At 38.5% G+C, this 18,455-nt stretch overlaps 1 protein-coding gene across 1 annotated transcript in view; it reads right to left on the reverse strand.

Annotated features, from left to right (window-relative positions):
• Positions 1–13,575, reverse strand: part of 14-3-3epsilon (tyrosine 3-monooxygenase/tryptophan 5-monooxygenase activation protein epsilon) — a 152,132-nt gene extending 138,557 nt beyond the window's left edge. The window contains exon 1 of the mRNA XM_090391635.1: positions 13,288–13,575. Coding sequence (XP_090247761.1) covers positions 13,288–13,351 — 64 coding nt within the window. The 5' untranslated portion in view covers positions 13,352–13,575. The remainder of the gene's footprint in view (positions 1–13,287) is intronic.
• Positions 13,576–18,455: the final 4,880 nt, after the last annotated feature.

Genomic DNA, 18,455 nt, shown 5'->3' on the forward strand with positions numbered 1-18,455 from the left:
GCAGAATATTGTGAAACAGGCTACACCCAGCTAAACTCAACCATGCGCACAATTAGTGGAACAGTGAGAAGCACCCCTCTCTTCTGGCTGCCTGTTCTATCTAACATTGTTCCACCACACATACGGAGAAGACAAGCCTCGATTAAGGAATTTAATAAACCAATGAGCAACCCACTCCTGCCCCTACACCAAACTCTCATAAACCCACCTAGTCTTCGCCTCAAATCTAGAAAGCCTCTCTGGTCCATGGACAAACTCTCTTCAGCTGTGCTACCATCAATATCTGACATATGGAGAGAATATTGGTCCAACAAGCCCCTTCCAGGTAGAAGATCTCTGTGCTCCGCAGCCTGGTTTTGATCTTCCTAGAAAGATTTGGTCATCAATAAACAGGATCAGAACTAGTCAGGGCAGATGTGGCTACCTTCTACATAAACGGGGACTGTCAGATCACCCTTATAGTGATTGTTCTCCCGTACTCATGTTGTGTACGACTGCCCAAGGTGCCAATTCCACGGCGGTGGCCTACAGGACATCCACAAGGTGATGGATGAGGCCTTGAATTGGCTTTCCAGCCTGGACCTTGACCTGTAGTTGGTATGGTGGTGGTGGCAGTGGTTATGGAGGAAACAGAAGATCATGGTCCCATCTCACCACAAAGACATTACTCTCGTAGTCCTCGTCATAGTATCAGCAGAACTCCTCATGTTAGATGATGATACAATGTGAAATGGGCCTCCTCTAATGGATCAAGTTTTCTCACACAAGACAACTGCTCTCTACTTAAACCTCGGATACAGCTACATTTATGTTGTGAGAACATGCAGCTTTGTCATACTTGTTGCAGCAGGACGATAACTGTCCCTGGCTTGATTATGACAAGTTACTTTTGCTTTATTTTAAAAAAAAGGAAAGACTTAGAAAGCAGGTTGTGCCTTTTATGTAATGAACTTTTATATGTTAAGATTTTCATCATTTGTTTCTGGAAATTGTGACTGTACTTTTCACTTACCAGTTTCGCGTAGCCATAAGCATAATTTAACTTTATTTAACAATAAATAAAGTTAAATGAACCTCCCACGATGAGTGTCGACTCCAAATAATAATAATAATAATTTGAGAATGGCTGGACAGGAATATGATTCTATACATGAGGAGGGAAGTACAACTTTTTGAAGGGTAGGTAGCCCCACATTGGTTATTTATTTTCTTTAATAGAGGATAGTTAAGATGGATTAAGGAATGGCTACACTATGATACTACTATACTTTGCAGATGCACTGAATACTAATACAAAAGTTGAAGCAAATAGGGACAGCTGGTGACATGGATAAGAGCGCGTACTGGATGAAGAGTATGATATTAGTTGAACTGAATCAAAGGGAAAACAGGTGATGGCTGGCCACAGGAGCTCTCTACTTTGGAGATCACTCTTCAGTTTTGTATATATTAAGGATTTTCAATTCCTGAAGCATGATTTAAATAAACAGACTGACAGTTTGCACAAAGAATAATGGTTGATAGTTCTAAATAGCATAATGTAAGGCTAAGCACTTTCGAGTGAGAGCTGCAAGCTGTGTATTATATAGACAGAAACAGACTGCAAGGGATTAATATTCACTGGCTAAGAATCAAGATAGTAATAGACAAAGTTGTAGTTCAATGGACATACTTCAAAAAGTAAACAAAAAACTCAAATGATTACTTAGATGTTTAACAATACAATGAGAAACAAGGTAATGAGTTTATTATCCCTATTTATAAGAGGAATCTGTTCATAGAAGCACATCTAGACTACTGTGCACTGAGTTTCCTGGATTTCTCAATAACATGGAAGTGTTGGACAGACAGAAAAAAGGAGATAACAGAAACTTAGGTTACTAATAGGAATTTTATACAATAGTATCTAATATTATTATTAGACATGGAGTCTAAAAACTCATCAAGGGAGGTCCAAAATATTCACCAAGCTAAATACTTTGCTTTGAAATCATTTACCAACAAGCCAACCACAACAGAATCTATTCCTTCATTCACCACTCGAAGCAAAAAATCTAGTCCGCTGTCCCTCGCTAAACACAATCTTGCTCAATTTGTAAAGATAACCTATAGTTCTCCCATCCCCAACCCAAATAGTACTGTACTAAAAACCTTTAGGTAATTTGTATGGATCTATCTGTCACCCTTCATGCTATCAACCAGTTTCTGTAACCCACAAATCTTCAGTCATCCTCTCATATGAGCATTCTATCTTGATTACTAGCATCAGTCCATAAAGAGGTATAATATAATAATCTTATCTCTATTTGCCGAGGTGCTCTTCAGTAACCAGGTAATCCAATGAGCTATTTTAGCTGGTTTTGTAATATTCCTACTCAACTTCACAGTCAAGATGGAGCCTTAACACCTTATAAAGAGGTATAATATAATAATCTTATCTCTACTTGCCAAGGTGCTCTTCAGTAACCAGGTAATTAATCCAATGAGCTATTTTAGCTGGTTTTGTAATATTCCCACTCAACTTCAACTTATTATCTACCAACACAGCAAAATACTTAGCTTCAATTTCCTAGAGTATAGCGCCAAAAGCAAGACACTGCTAGTAAACTTTCCATCCCAAAATGCATAACCTTACACCTTGTTACATTAAACTGACAATTATTCTCCTTGGCCCATTCTGCCAGTCTATTTAAAACATTTTATTAACTATTGCATAACCCAATTTTGCATCATCAGCAAACCGAATATTCTCTTTAGATTTACATTTCCTGTTTCATATTATAAACAAACTGAATAGCAAGTGGTCCAAGTACAGAGGCCTGAAACATATCACTAGTCATATGCCTTTGACTGGGCTACTCCTGAATAAATTGATTTCTCTCCACCAGCCATCCTCTTTTCTATGTCACAAACTTACATTTGATCCCAATTTGCTGCAATTTATGTAATGGAATTCCATGCAGAATCCTGTCAAATTCCTTTGCAAAGTCCAGTATTATCAGTGGTCTTGCCTTTATGCAGCAATCAAGTTGTATAACTCTCAGCTGTCACATTATTATAAAAATTACCGAGGCATTACCTACCCCTCACAAAACCCATTCTATGACATACAGTATCTCTCATTCCTGGATTTTTCCCTTAACCAAGTTCTCCACTACTTGGACAACTACACCTGTGATGCATTGTCAGTAATTTGTTACCTCACTCATGCACAAACTGTTTGCTTACACTTGGATAAAGAAAATTCTTAGCAACTTTAATGTAATGGAACTATTTTCATCTCTTTCAATTCCCTTGTGACCACCCAGAGATGAGACAAGCAATGTGAAAAATACAGCCAACTCCCTAGACCATTTTCGTAATATGTGAAATGATGCATCAGCTCCTGCCACACCTTCACTCGGTAACATAACTATGTCGTCTCCTTCAGTTACTTCCCCAACCACTGGCATTCATCAAAATTATTCTACTGTAATCATTATGCCTTTTACTTGCCACATACTGAAAGAACTTTTTGAGATTACCTTTGACTTGCACAGCTAATTTGCTCTTGCACTCTCATTTTGCCTTTATCATTATACTGCTCAGTCTTATAGCATGTGCCGCATAGAGTGTGTGAAATACTGATCACCTAAATCCTTTGAAAAACTTGCATCCTTTTGTAGCTCCTGTTTAATGATGCTAATCACTCATTTAATTCCTTTTTGATCCATCCTCATGGCTACATATGGAAAATTATGCAGTCTGTTACTATGTCCTTCAAAACACTCCTTTATCATTTCCCATGTACTATCCACACCCAACTCTTGCAGTTGTCATGGCAATGCTCCAAGCATTCTGAGTTTCATAATTACCAGTTCTGTAATTCCACACATATCCCTTAACTCAAAATTTAGCCACCTCCCAAGTCAAGACTACAGATGACCCCTGATAACTTCCATACCATGCTGCCTCAGGTAATTTATTCCTTAGCAAAATGCATAAATTCCATTTCTTTCCAACCACATGGCCTTTCATTCTTCCAAATCTGATCAAAAATATCCGAATGCCTGCACATACCAAATTTCACTCTAAAACATGAGACATTAATATGGAGTTAATCTATCCTTTGCTGCTATGTGCTATAATATGCTGTCAATCTTCTGCAAAGTCTTTCCAATGGATTTTGGTATGCTTCTTTCCATTCTTCCAGAAGAATGGAAAGTCACTGATAACTAGTGACATCTCACAGGTATTCGATGGGATTGAGATCAGGGCTCTGTGCAAACCAATTAGGTTCTTCAACAACCATCTCATCAAACCATTCCTGCCAGCCCTCATCTGGTGAATGGGGAAAATGTCATGTTAATACACGAAAGGTCCTTCACCAAATATTGCTATGAAGCAGGAAGCACAGAATTATCTAGAATGTCATTATAGGTCATAGCATTAAGATTCCCTCTTAATGCTAGAACCAGGAGGCTCAGCCTTAAGCATGAAGAACAGCCCTAGACCATGATACCTCCTCCAAACTTCAGTTAGCACAACACATTCAAGCAGACAGCATTCTTCTGCCATCTGCCAAACCCAGACTCTTCAGTCAGACTGACAGATGGTGAAGTATGATTCATCACTTCAGAGAATGTTTCCACTGCTCAAGACTACAATAGCAGTGAGCTTTATACCACAATGCCAAACACTTGGCATTGCCCTTGCCGATGCTAGCCTTACATTACAACTACATAACTATAAACCCATGTTCTCAAGCTCTTAACAAAGAGTTGTGGTGCTGGCATTGTTCACAGAAGTTTGGAACTCAGGAGCGAGTATTTCAACTGATGATGTGCAATTTTTTTTGTGCCATGTACTTCAGCAATCAGTGGTTCTGCTCTTCATTTATGACCTACTAAGTCAATTGTGCTGCTGTTGCTCCTAAGCATTTTCACTTCAATAACATCACTTACAGTTGATTGGGAAAGCTGCAGCAGGCAGAAATTTCCTGAACTCAGTTGTTACAAAGGTGGCATCCTATGATATAAAAGTTTGTACGAAATTTGACCAGAGAGCTTACGGGAATACACTCCCCAGCATTTACAAGATGTCCTAGCCGGACCTTATAGGAGAACATGATCACTGTCCAAGTGTCCATATATTTGTCTCCTATTGGTCCATTTTGATAAAGTTTCACTGGCCACAGCCGTTTCGAACTGACTGGTTCTCCTCAGAGACTGGTGTTTAAGTAAAGGCCTCTCTAAAAATTAGGCGATCCCCAGACCACTCCCTACGAGTGACCGAAAGATCATCCAACTCAGCGTTGGTTCCATTCAGTGGCAGGCTCACCCTACCACTGAGCAGAACCACTCAGGAAAAAGCATCCACAGACAAGGCCCCTCATGAGCCACACCGGAGGACATTCTCCCTGGAGACTCAAAATGCTCTCTCAACACAACCCCCCCCCTTCACTGGGAACCAGACTCAGCAAGAAACCTAAGAGAGCAAAAACTCCCGTTCAGTACTAAGGAACTCAAAGTGTCAGAGAGGTATTTTTCGTAAGCGAACTCTCGGTCAGTGCATAAAGTATTTACTAAAATAAAGAGCAAAAAGGCTCCATTTCGGCGATGCAAAATTATATAAATCAAGTGGATATTAAATCCAGCATTATTTCATAGCCAAATACAGAAATGTATTCCCATAAGCTCTCCAGTCAAATTTTGTATGAAACTTTTATAGTTTCTGTATTCGGCTTTGAAATAATGCTGGATTTAATATCCACTTGATTTTTATTATATGATATATAATTTTGCATCACCAAAATGAAGCCTTTTGGCTCTTTGTTTTAGCGAATACTTTACACACTAACAGAGTTCGCTTACGAAAAATACACCTCTCCAACCCTTTGAGTTCCTTAGTACTGAATGGAAGTTTTTGCTCTCTTAAGGTTTCAGCCTGGTCTCTGAGGTGAACCATTCAGTTTGAAACAGATGTCAGGGCAGTGAAACCCTATCAAAATGGACCAATAGAAGGCGAATATATGGATGCTTAGGCAGTGATCATGTTCTCCTATAAGGTCCGGCTAGGGCAACTCACAAATGCCAGCAAGTGTATTCCCGTAAGCTCTCTGGTCAAATTTGTATGAAACTTTTATAGTTTCTGTATTCAGCTTTGTAATAATGCTGGATTTAATATCCACTTGATTTATATTATTATTATTCCTGATACCTCCAAGGAGTCTGAAGACTCATCGCGGGAGGACACCTACAACTGTCTCAACAACTACACTGAACCTCTACTACGAGTCATCTCCATCAACGCCATCTACTGCCCACCTCCACCACCACAACAACTAATACTTTTTGTCTATAAATTGCATGCGTTCTGAAGGGCTGATTTGTCTGTATGTGGGATGAAAAACCCGAGTTTCCAGGAGAAAAAACCCTGCTACCTCCGTATGAGATCGGCTAACTCACCTTTGATTGAAATCGTCCAGATAACGATTCCTCCGGTCATGACGAGAATCGAACTTAGGCCTATTCCAATCGAACAGCGCAATATGCCACCGTTCTTCCAATTGCGCTATGGAGGTGCTTATAATATATATAATTTTGCATCACTGAAATTAAACCTTTTGGCTCTTTATTTTAGTAAATATTCAAGTCTTCCTAAGCACAAATTTTTACTATCAAATTACAGTTCTACTGCTCTCCAATTATTTCTGAAGTGATGAAGAAAACTATTATTCAAGTTAAATGCTACCTGGAAACCTCTCAATGAAGTGATCACCAGTACGATTTTGCCACTGTTAATCAACGGGGATTTTCCCGTAAAATTATTTAGATAAATGGCATGGGAAACTTTGGAAAATCTCAAGTAGCTGCTCTTGCTGCCTCTATGACATCTGTGTTTTGCACAAAGGGCCTATTTTACGCAAGTGCTATCCCATGGTCTTAGAGTTCTGCAAATGAATTGTCAGCTTTCTCAGCTATCACATATTACATTTCTTTTTTATGTGGTTATTACCCATGAAAGGCAATTACTAAACCTATAATAAATTTGTACTGTGGATGGGCTAAGGATCCCCCCCCCCACACTTTTATCAATTTCATACATTTTTTTGTTCATTTCTACATTGTCCAGAAACCCTGCTCATCCTCCAAAACTTCCAATAAGCAGGGGTGGCGGTCTCACACCGAATGATGAAATTATCTTTAGGTGGAAGATGAATCACAAACGTCCATGTCCACAGTAGGATTCGAACCCACAACCTGTCAGCTGGAGAGCAGATATGCTAACACTCAGCCAATCAGGCTGAATGAATGTACTCTGTGATCTGAGATTTATCCTCCAACTCCACAATTAACAAGGTGAAAGGGGTTGCTTTTTTTTTTTTTGCCTACTCTTCCTTTTATATATCAATAACCTTTCCCAGATGACTGCAAAACCAATGTTGTAGTGAAAGAATGTCGTGCAAATTCAATACCCAATTTGCTAGATATTGGGTTTGCTCGACTTTTTTTTTTTTGTGTAATGCAAGATTTGCTCGACAAACCTTGCATTACACAAAAATCACTAGAACATGAATTTCTATAATTTCAAATCCTCCTTCAGTGGAGTTCCAATAACCGTGTTAATTTCAATGTTAATATTTTAATTCTCAAAATTAATTCTCAAGAATTTACAAAAAAAAAAAAAAAAAACTTCATCCAATAACTTTTAACATGATTAAAATCTCAGAACGAGATGGGGATTTTTAAGAGCACCTTAAGGATACATACAGAGCAATTTAGGTAGATAAATGACCTATCTCTCAACAGTTGAATAAATATTTCCCACAGATATTCAGTTGATACTTCCTTTTCTAGATATACTACTGTCATTGCTGCTCATCAGAAAACTGGCATTGGTAAAGGGTGTACAATCAGCAGATTTAAAATTCGGAATTTGTTTCTTCTCAGCTTTCTGTCTGTTCACAGTACCAATGTGCTGTACAGGCTGAACAACCTCTTCTGTATGCAATTACCATAAAGGATTACCATACATCTTGGCATTCCACAAATGACAATGACATGAAAATAAACTTATACACATGCCAATTATTGTTAGGCACCTAAAATCGGAGGCTGCTATCAGGAGTTGATTTTTGCTAACTATTCTGTGAAAACATTTAATTTATTCCCAGTGATGTCAATATTTGCAATTTACATTGACAGAAATCTTCATGCTACTATTAAAATAATTTTCAGCATTTCTTGGGCAACATGTGTGGTGTGATGAATCTTTTTTGATCAATCATTAGTCTACTTTTGAAGATCATTTTATAGGTCATATTATCTATTATTTCTGCCACTTGCATTTGTTAATGTACTTTTCACAATATTGCACATATTTCTAACATAATGGAGACTGCATATATATTTTTTTTTCTCATGGAGTTTAAATGCATCTTAATGAGAGTTATCATGGCTGGTTGCACCCCCCCCCCACACACACACACCTGATCTTAAATCATCTGGATTTTTATCTACAGACATGCAGGAAACAACTGGTGTTGCAAACAAAAGTAAAAAAATAACATTCAGTGTAAACTATGAATCTGCAGTTCATATAAAGGCAATGATAATACATAAATGTACTATACTGCAAACAAACTAAATTCCTGAGTAAACACAAGAGGCATCTTGCTTAGGCTTTTTAACCAATGAAAACTCCAAGAATTTTTGAAATTTAAACAGCAGCAAGGCTCCAAAATCTTCTAGTATTAAATATAGATTCATATGTAATTTTTTTTTTCACATCGACATTCTTCTTAGCTCATCTTATATAAAGTTTGTGCCTCCCAACATTGTTTTAATAACTACAACCAATACAAGAATAAATGTGCAAATTAGTTCAATGTAATTATCAAGATCCTGTTATTATTATTCGACACCTCCAGGGAGTCCAAAGACTCATCGAGGGAGGAGCACCTACCTCTACAACTGTCTTCACAATTCAATCCACCTACTACAATGAACTATGCCAACCACCATCACTAGTATTTTCAAAGACAATCACAAACATACATGCCCACGGTGAGATTCGAACCCGCAGCCTTTGGCTGGAGAGTGGAGATGCTAACCACTCAGCCAACCAGGCCGGCAATATATCTATTAATTTTATATTGTATATTATACATTATTAATTTTATATCTGTTTTCTATATTAACATGATACTGTTAAGACTGGCTGGTTATAAATTAAGTGTGTATTATGCGATTAACTGGTATTTTTGAGTAATATTCATTACCTCAGATTCAAGTTTAAAAAAAAAACTAAACTGGTTAATAAAAATCACTGATTCAAACATATTTATTTGTAAGGGGATGCTAGATCAGAATTGGTGACATGACAAGTAGTGCTATGCTAAAACAACTATTATAAACATATACCCAGCTGTGATGCATTTTGTATGCAAGAGATACAGAGAAAAATTCAATAGTGTGACCTGGTGCAGTCTAGTTTAGGGCATAGATCATTCAGCACAATTCCACCTTTCATCATTTATAACAGAAGAGTCACTCCAACAAACCAAACAGGCATATGAGACCAAACACACAAATGCATGTCATTAAACACCAGTAATGTTATCACTAACTTGGTTTCCTATTAAAAAAAAAAAAACTTAGTAACATGTCAGTTTATTCTCTTTTAATCTGGAAGGTATGCTGTTGATTCATCAATCATGGATAGGCTGTGACAAAGGATCAGAGATAATCCATCATAAATGATATCAGTTGGCAATAAGATCCATTTTCTGGTAATAATTTTCACAGCTTGCAGTGAAGTTTATCAATTCACTAGGAAGTATTCTCAATACTTCAACATTAAGAGAGGTCACAAAACTTACAACTTACAAAAGTGCCATCTGTGTGCAAGAAAATAGCTAAGGAGAAAGAAGGAAATTGATGTCATTCTTGAATGGATAGAGGTTGTTGTCCTTTGAGAAAATGGGATGACGAAGGCCATGACATGACAGATGTTCATGAAACGTTAATTTTGCAAGTTTCAAGGCGAACTGTGTACAGATGCTGAAAAGCAGCTATTTATGTGTAGTATGATTAGAAGAAAGTAGAGGAATGACAGCAGCCAACTCAATGGAGCTAAACCCATGAAACACCTACAGAAAATGTGAATAAGGAAAAAAAAGAAAAAAAAATTAAATCTGAGAAGTTACTGAAGTGTATATGCAAGACATGCATCATCCATTAAGATGATTCTACTCTAGACAATATCAAGAATTTTGAGGGAGGTTTTACTGGTGCATGACCTTCAATGTGAGAACATATTTTAAGGATAAGTGAATCTCAGATTTATATAATGTAAGAGGACACCAAGCAAGTTAGATGGAAGTCCAGAAGTGTAATTTGGGAGGGTAGAAAATGGAAGGTGAATATTTATCCTTAAAGAAAGATCGAGTTGAAGAGTAAATTATCATTATTGGTATAATATATTATAGATAACAAAACTTATACAGATATATTATAGATAACAAGATTTTAAAACAGAAATTCATTTAACTACCTAGGATGTATGATTACAATCCGTGTGTAGAGGCTTAAGTGCTGTGAGGACATCATGTTGGAGGCTTAATGGATTTTTTACAACACTGAGATAGGATTAAAACAGAATTTAATACTTCCTATATTTCGTCTCAGTCACTGAGACATCTTCAGGGATTACAAAAAAAACTAATGTAACATAAACACAAATAACAAACAATACTAAGCCCAACCATGTGGGTGACACTAAAGTCCTAACTAGGTGGAGCGCCCTCTAAGGGCAGTTGCAGGTGGCCTGGAATGTAGGGTGGGACCTCCGATGATAAGTGTTTCCCAAATCTTAGGAAGCTTAATGCAACCGTATTTATTAAAATTTGGTTGATTTCTGAAAGCTGCTGCTGATTCTAAGAATAGTTTCTCTTTTTTGAATTTGCTGTGGTGGAGTATGGTGGTTTTTTTTCCATGAGATCCTATGGGTTGTATCCAAGACATGGTCAGCAAGGCCTGACTGACCATAGTCGTGGTTGCAGATGTATGATTTGTGTTCCTCCAGGCGAATGGTTGCTGATCTGCATGTCTGTCCAAAGTACGCCAGCTTACAGGAACATGGTACTTCATAAACTCCAGGCACAGAGAGGAGGGAGCTGATCTTTTGTAGAACGGATAAGGGTAACAAGTTTGCGGTGGGGCTTAAATGCTGTGTGTAGGTTGTACTTTTGATACAACCCATAGGATCTCATGGAAAAAAACCACCATGCTCCACCACAGCAAATTCAAAAAAGAGAGACTACTCTTAGAATCAGCAGCAGCTCTCAGAATCAACCAAATCTTAATAAATGCGGTTGCATTAAGCTTCCTAAGATTTGGGAAACATCACCAGAGGTCCCACCCTACATTCCAGGCCACCTACAACCACCCTTAGAGGGTGCTCCACCTAGTTAGGACTTTAGTGTGGCCCACGTGGCTGGGCTTAGTATTGTTTGATATTTGTGTTTGTCACATTAGTTTTTTTTGTAATTCCTAAAGATGTCTCAGTGACTGAGACGAAATATATGAAGTATTAAATTCTGTTTTAATCCCTTCTGAGTGTTGTAAAAAATCCATTAAGCCTCCAACATGATGTATGATTACATATGAAAATGAAAAAGACAAATCTAAAAATTGTAAAATATTTAAAAATAACAGGTGTAATTAAACCAAAAATCTTGGTAATGAAGAAATGGTAGAGAGCATTCAGAGGCAAGTACAAAGTTACAGTCTGTGGGATGTTTCCTACGAGAATAGATTGAAGATCTGTGGGCTCCAAAAACTAGCTCATAGATGTAGGAGAAGAGATATGATAAAGGCATATAAATTATTCTAGGGGTTTTATAAGATTGATACTGATGACTTTTTTAAGACCAGTGCAGGAAGGGAGAGAACAAGGGGCCATTCCTGGAGATTGCATAATAGTGTGGTTAACAAGGATGTTAGGACTAGATTTTTTGCTTGAAGGGTTGTGAATGGGTGGAAAGCATTGCCAGAGGTGGCTGTGGATGCTTCGTCTGTGAATGAATTTAAGGAGAGGTATGATAGGTATTGTATGAATAATGGTTAGTTTTGTCAATGTCGGGTCTCCCATGATAAGTCTTTTGACTCCATGGAGGCATCATTATAATAACAATACATTAGCCCTACCAGTCCTATTGTATGAAAGTGAAATCTGAATTTAAAAAAAGGTAAATATTAAAAACAGCTGAAATTAAGTTTATGAGAAAAACTGCAAAGTATACTCTATTTGATCACAAAATAAATTATGAAAGAATTAAACCAGGAATCAGTAATAGAAAAAAATTAAAAAATATAAACAAATGGATGGAACACGTTGAAATAATGAAAACAGAAAGATTACCAAAACAAGCCTTAAATTAGAAACCATTAGAAAAAAGAAAACCAGGACGTCCTCTTAAGAGATTCAACGATGACTTCTAAGGTCGGAACAGGCCACTCTAGGCCTAAATCCTTGATAGGTATGATGATATATTATACCTAAAATAAGAAATGTCCACTATCGTATCGGAGTTAATAAAAATAAAAACTGGGGGGAGGGGGGGGAGGATGAGGAATCGCATATTTCGATATCATAGAAAAAATGTTAATTTAAAAAAAACGTTTTAATTGAGAAATTTTATTCAGATTCAATTTTACTAGGAAGTGATCGAAATAACTGAATAATACAAAGTCACCCCCTGTACACACACCCTCTGATTTGTTTGAAATGAAATACCGTATCTGAAAACCTTACTTCAATGTTTTAATTGCAATGCAAGAACTGTGGAGAATACTTTAAAAAAAAAAAAAAAAAAAAACCTCTAGCTTTCATTTTTATATCAATGAAGGACAAAATACATACAGGAAAGTATATCGGGAATAAAAGCAGTGAACTGAAATCAGCTACCTTACATCCAGTGCAGTACACAGTATGAGTATTTTAAGCAATACATGAACATTCTGATATTTATGCTCAATACAAGTTCTACAGAATTTGGAATTTCAGAACAAGAGAAAATAACAGAGGTCGATTACCGTTTAATTATCTTTTAAAGGAGAGATTTGCCACTTGTCTTCTTAGTTTAACATAAGCTATATTTCTAGCAAAAAAATTGACGTAATTGATTATAAATATGTATGTATAAGAACAATTATCACGTAATGATTCCTTAATAAATTTACTTAGAGAATGCACACACTCAATTTTTTTTCAATAACTGAAATTCTGAAGTATGGCGCTCACCATCATATCGTTCGGCTTGCTCGGCTAGTTTTGCTTTGTACACGTTATCCTCCCTGTCTGCCATTCCGAAGAAAGGACTTAAGTAGAAATGAATATACTGATGTTTTTATAAAATATCTAAGCGATTTCTTCGTAGATTTAAACCTGAACTGTGCAGTGGTAAATATATGACTTATTTTCCACACTGTTCAACGTACACCAGTAAATCACTACAACCGGAAAAATGGCTGCACGTTCCTTACTCATCAAACACAACCGTGCTGAAGTCGTGTTATTCCTCACAGGAATAGTAGTAGTAGTAGTAGTAGTACCGCGATGGACCGAGTTGCTCACGTGAAATGGTATCAATGCGCAACGTTATATATTAAAATAAATAACGTGAAAGAATAACGTTAACAACAACAACAATCATATTTTGTTGCTGCTTACTGTAATTGTAAACGTTTATATGGGAGAACATAGACATAAATGTACATTTATAACGATACTTATTCCGAAACAAATTTATAATAATAATATCCCTGTGAACCAAAAACGACTTGCTAATATAAAATAACTACAGAAAAAGGCCCTTAAGTTTTAGGATCTATCAAGTATTCTTAGTGTGGAAGAAATGATGTAACCTTCTAAAATATGATCAGTGTCTTGGATATTAATGTTATTAATCTGCGCTACTTTCTCATTTGTAGACTGTATTAGTCTATTAAGTTTTTATTAATCTGTGCTACTTTTCTCAGCTGTAGACTGTATTAGTCTAAAAATGAGAAAAGTAGCACAGATAATCTACTTTTCTAAAAAAAAAAGTAGGTAAAAAAAAGTTTTTATTAATCTGTGACAGATTAATAAACTAGTAACTAGTAACATTACTGGCTTAACGGGTGAAGCAAAAGCTTTTCATATTCCCGGCTATCTTAACAGAGACTGTGAGTAGAAAGAGTTTATGAGCTATATTGCTCGCCCTGATTGGGCTAGGAGAATAAAAAGCCATTAGAGGATTTATTTATTTTCTTTGTTATTTTCAATTTGAGTTTGCTTTATTAACACTGCGTTATCAAACTAGTATCGCTTTTGTAAACAGGTATAAAGTCAGACAGATTAATAAAAACTTTTTTTCTGACTTTATTCCTGTTGACCAAAGCGATACTAATTTGATAACGCAGTGTTAATAAAGCAAACTCAAATTGAAAATAACAAAGAAAATAAATAAATCCTCTAATGGCTTTTTATTCTCCATAGAAAGTGGGTAACTCGATTTTAGCGTAATGGTTAGGAAACCGGTATGCAGTCAGACCACCTCTCATTATTACAGAAGTTCAATGATGAAAGGTAGACTGTCGACTGGATTTTATTTCTATGTGGTCATGTGTTTTCAAACATTACTATGTAGTCGTGTCTATGCTAATATATACATTATCGAATCAAAAGTATCCAGACACCTACTCGAAACTGTAATCAAACTTTCCCTATGACACACCTTCCAATAGTGGACATTAATACGGGGTGGATGCACCCTTTGCTTCTATGAGAGTTCTAACTCTGCCAGAGAGACTTACTACCAGGTGTTGGAATGTCGCTGGAGGAATGGCAACCGATTTTTCCTGAAGAGCTGTAGCCAGAGCAGTTCATGATGTGGGTCGTTGAGATCTGGAGCGAAGTCGTCGTTCTAATTCATCCCAAAGGTGTGCTATGGGAGTCAGGGCTCTGGGCTGGCCAGTCCATTTCTGGAACGTTATTGTCCACAAATCAATCCCTCACAGACCTCACTTTATGGCGGTAGCATTGTTATGCTGATACAGACAACAGTCATCACCGAATGGATCTTCTACAATTGACAGTATGCAACTGGTCAAAATGTCCTTGTGCCACTTCTACATTTAGATTTCCGTGAAGTGTTACGAAAGGATCAAGTCCATTCCACGAAAAACACCCCCACACTATAAAGACACCTCCTCCAAATTTCACTGTTGGGACTACACACGCTTGTAGGAATCGTTCGGCGGGCATTCGCCACACCTAGACCCTCTCATCATATTGCCACATGGTGAAGCGTGATCCATCACTACAAATCACACGTTTTCAGTTTTTCACTCTCCGGTGGCATCGCTCTTTACACTACGGAAGGTGACCCTTAGCGAAGGAGAAACGTTTGGTTTATGGCCAGCTGCTCAACCATGGAAACCCATTCCTCTTAACTCTCGACAGACAATCATGGTGCAGGCTGGAGAGTTAGTAGCACTCCGGAAATCCTGGGTGATTGTTTCACTCGATGTCTGGCGATTTCCACGAAGAGTGCCCCAGAAAGGAAGAGGAAGAAGAGCAAGGAAGTGGTAGTGAGGCTGAAGTGGAGTGGGGGGGTAGAGGAATAGGAGTGGGAAGGGAAGAAGGACAGGGGAAGGTGGAGAGAGGGGAAGAAGAAAAATATGCTTCCGCTAATAATTCTCATCTAACAAGCTCAAAGCTCTCAGATATTTAACTCTTTCAGCCAAGGTCTGCTGGACGAGCACGACCACGGGGGTAATCGGCGCCCGAGTGATCAACCCAATCCAGGTCGACTGTTTAGAGTTGGCCTTCCCTGAATGGATTCGCATCCAAGTTATCCCCCGGGGAAGACCAAGAACCAATACCAGAAACAGAACCAGAAATATACATATACACCTGCTGTTGAACATGCCATTTATAATAAAAGGAGTGTAAATTTAAAGACTCCTTAGGGTGCACAGGATGAGAAGAAAGCACCAGATGTTCTTAAATTTTTGCTCACCTAGAGTCACTCGATCATCAGGAAACATCGTGTAGCCCATAGAAACATAAACAGTACAGCACGATCCCTGAGTTGTCTGTCCAGCTCGTAGGATTGATGTTGTTGGCACGTTTTTACCTCACCTTCCAGATCTGATACTTGACCTCGTTGATCACAAATATTAGCAACCACTGCCTGTTACTTGTTGGTGGTGGAAACTGCAGGAAGATGACTTGATCCTGAGTTAAGAGTTGGATGCGGAGCCGCCACACAGCCTCATAGAGAAGTTTTTGGGAGACTGGACAGTGATAGAATACGTGCTCCACATTATCTACACTCGTGGAGAGATCGTAGAAAGGGTATACCTGGTGTCAAACTGCCAGATGTTGAAGTCAACTGGAAAGTTGTGATATGCAGATCGGAGCAGATCTCTAATGAGGTACAGATTAAATTCTATTGATCGGCTGCCATACACTTGGGTGTTGTGATGATATATTTCCTCCCCACTTTGAGACTGTTGTTGAAACCTCGAGCCAGGATCTTGTAGTCGATGTTGAAAAGACTAATTGGCTGCCAGTTCTTGATCAGGGAGAGATCCCTGTCGGCCTTGTGGATGAAAACCTTATGGCACTCCACGAACTCGCCTGGCTTCCTGTGGTTAGGAAGGTGTTGTAAAGTGCCAGTAGAGCCGAGAAGGTGAAGTTCCATGCTTCACGATAAAACTCTGCCCCAGTCGGTGTGGACCACGCTCTTTTTTTAGCTCGGCATTCATTAAAGGCTGTTGTCATTTCGGCCGCCATAAAAGGAGAATCGAACCTGCTTGAATGTGCATAGGGAGGGTAGCGATGTTCCAAGAGGAGTAGTCTGGAGAGGCACTGTTATCTGAGTAGAGTTCACTGTATCTCTGGAAGGCTTGCAGGATGTCAGAAATGGTGTCCGAATGTCGCTGCTTTCTATGATGGAAAGGATGGTTCTCTCCTCTCTGAACTTCTTGAAGCACCTGCTGTAAAAACGGCCGATTGCCTATCTTCCGAGCGCAAATATGTTCTGATCTTGAAGTTTCTTTCCTCTGCTTGCCTTTGCTTTTCTGTGTCTCTTTCAATGTTAATTTCCCGGATGATGTTATCACATGGTATTCCTTGGAGATGGCTGGCTATGAACCAGCTCCTCTCTTTGTAGAGATCTCAGAGCCGAGATCTGTGGAGTAGGCACGTTCTTGGCCTCATTATATCATTTTGTTCTTGATGGAGAATTTAAATTGCGTCCAAATGCCCCAAATCAAGCATTCGTCCAAGTGGAACAGAGATGGTGAAGCTGGGCTGAGAAAGGGACAGGAAATACCATGGTAACTTCCAGGGGCCTGGACCAATTTCACACTTTTTTCGAGATGACTGTACTTGAGCGCAATCATTTTGTAGTCCCAGATGTTGTATCTGATGTTCACGTGCCTTACTGTCTCGAATCTAGAAAGGAGCGATAATGATAGATAAAATCGGTCTAGCCGAGTACCAACTCCTTGGCCAAATCATGTGTAGTCAGAGGTGTGTGGGATTAAGTAGTTGCCAAACATCAGTGAGCTGAGCATTTCTAAGGTGGTCTGTAGCCAGATGTTCCTGATGTTGGTTCCCTCCTACTTTGTCTAAGACTGGGTCCACCACACAGTTGTAGTCACCCATCATGATGACGTGATGGGCACTATAGAGATAGCTGTTAATAGTCTGGAAGAGAGCTTGCCTTTGAAGGTGCGTTAGCCGGGGCATAGATGTTAAGGAACCTGGTGGTACAGCCCTGGTACTTCCAGTCTATAGCGAGAATTCTTCCTTCTGCATCCCTTTGAATGTTGTGAAAGGCTCCTGGAGGGGATAACATAAGTACCCCGACCCTGGCACTGAATGGTGTTAGGCCAAAGTTCCACTAAGTTGTCCCGAGATAATTTTGACTAAGTTCCTGCATGTCTCTGTAGTGGTAGAAATGTATGGCCTACAACATCAGAAACAATAGCCTAATGTTGTAGGCCAGCATCAATTTCCACACTGCTTGCTGTTTGAGTGGTGGTCTGAGGAATCTGATGTTGGGCGAGGCGATGCAAAATGCTGGTGGAGTCATTTTTTTTATATCTGGTCTAAGTCTTTTATTTTAAGGTATTTTCTATACGTAGGTGGGGGGTAGTGGAATATCCTTCGCCCTGCAGGTTTGGAAAACGAGTTCGCCAGGACTTTGAACTAGTGTCTACTGTTCTTTATTTTGAAGCTTGTTATTTTATCTTCCGAGGTCATACGTGAAATTATTGAACAGTGAACCCGTGTATCTTCTCGTTCTGTCCTGAATCTTGTCTTCTCTTGAAGCACGGGATGGGAATCTAGTTCTATTTCGGATTACGACGTTTCTGTGTGTTTTCTGGTCCTGGATTTCTGTTTTTTCTCCTTTG

This window comes from Typopeltis vanoorti, chromosome 4 (assembly GCF_054136105.1).
Source record: "Typopeltis vanoorti isolate ZY-2024b chromosome 4, IOZ_Tvanoo_1.0, whole genome shotgun sequence".
NCBI lineage: Eukaryota > Metazoa > Arthropoda > Arachnida > Uropygi > Thelyphonidae > Typopeltis > Typopeltis vanoorti.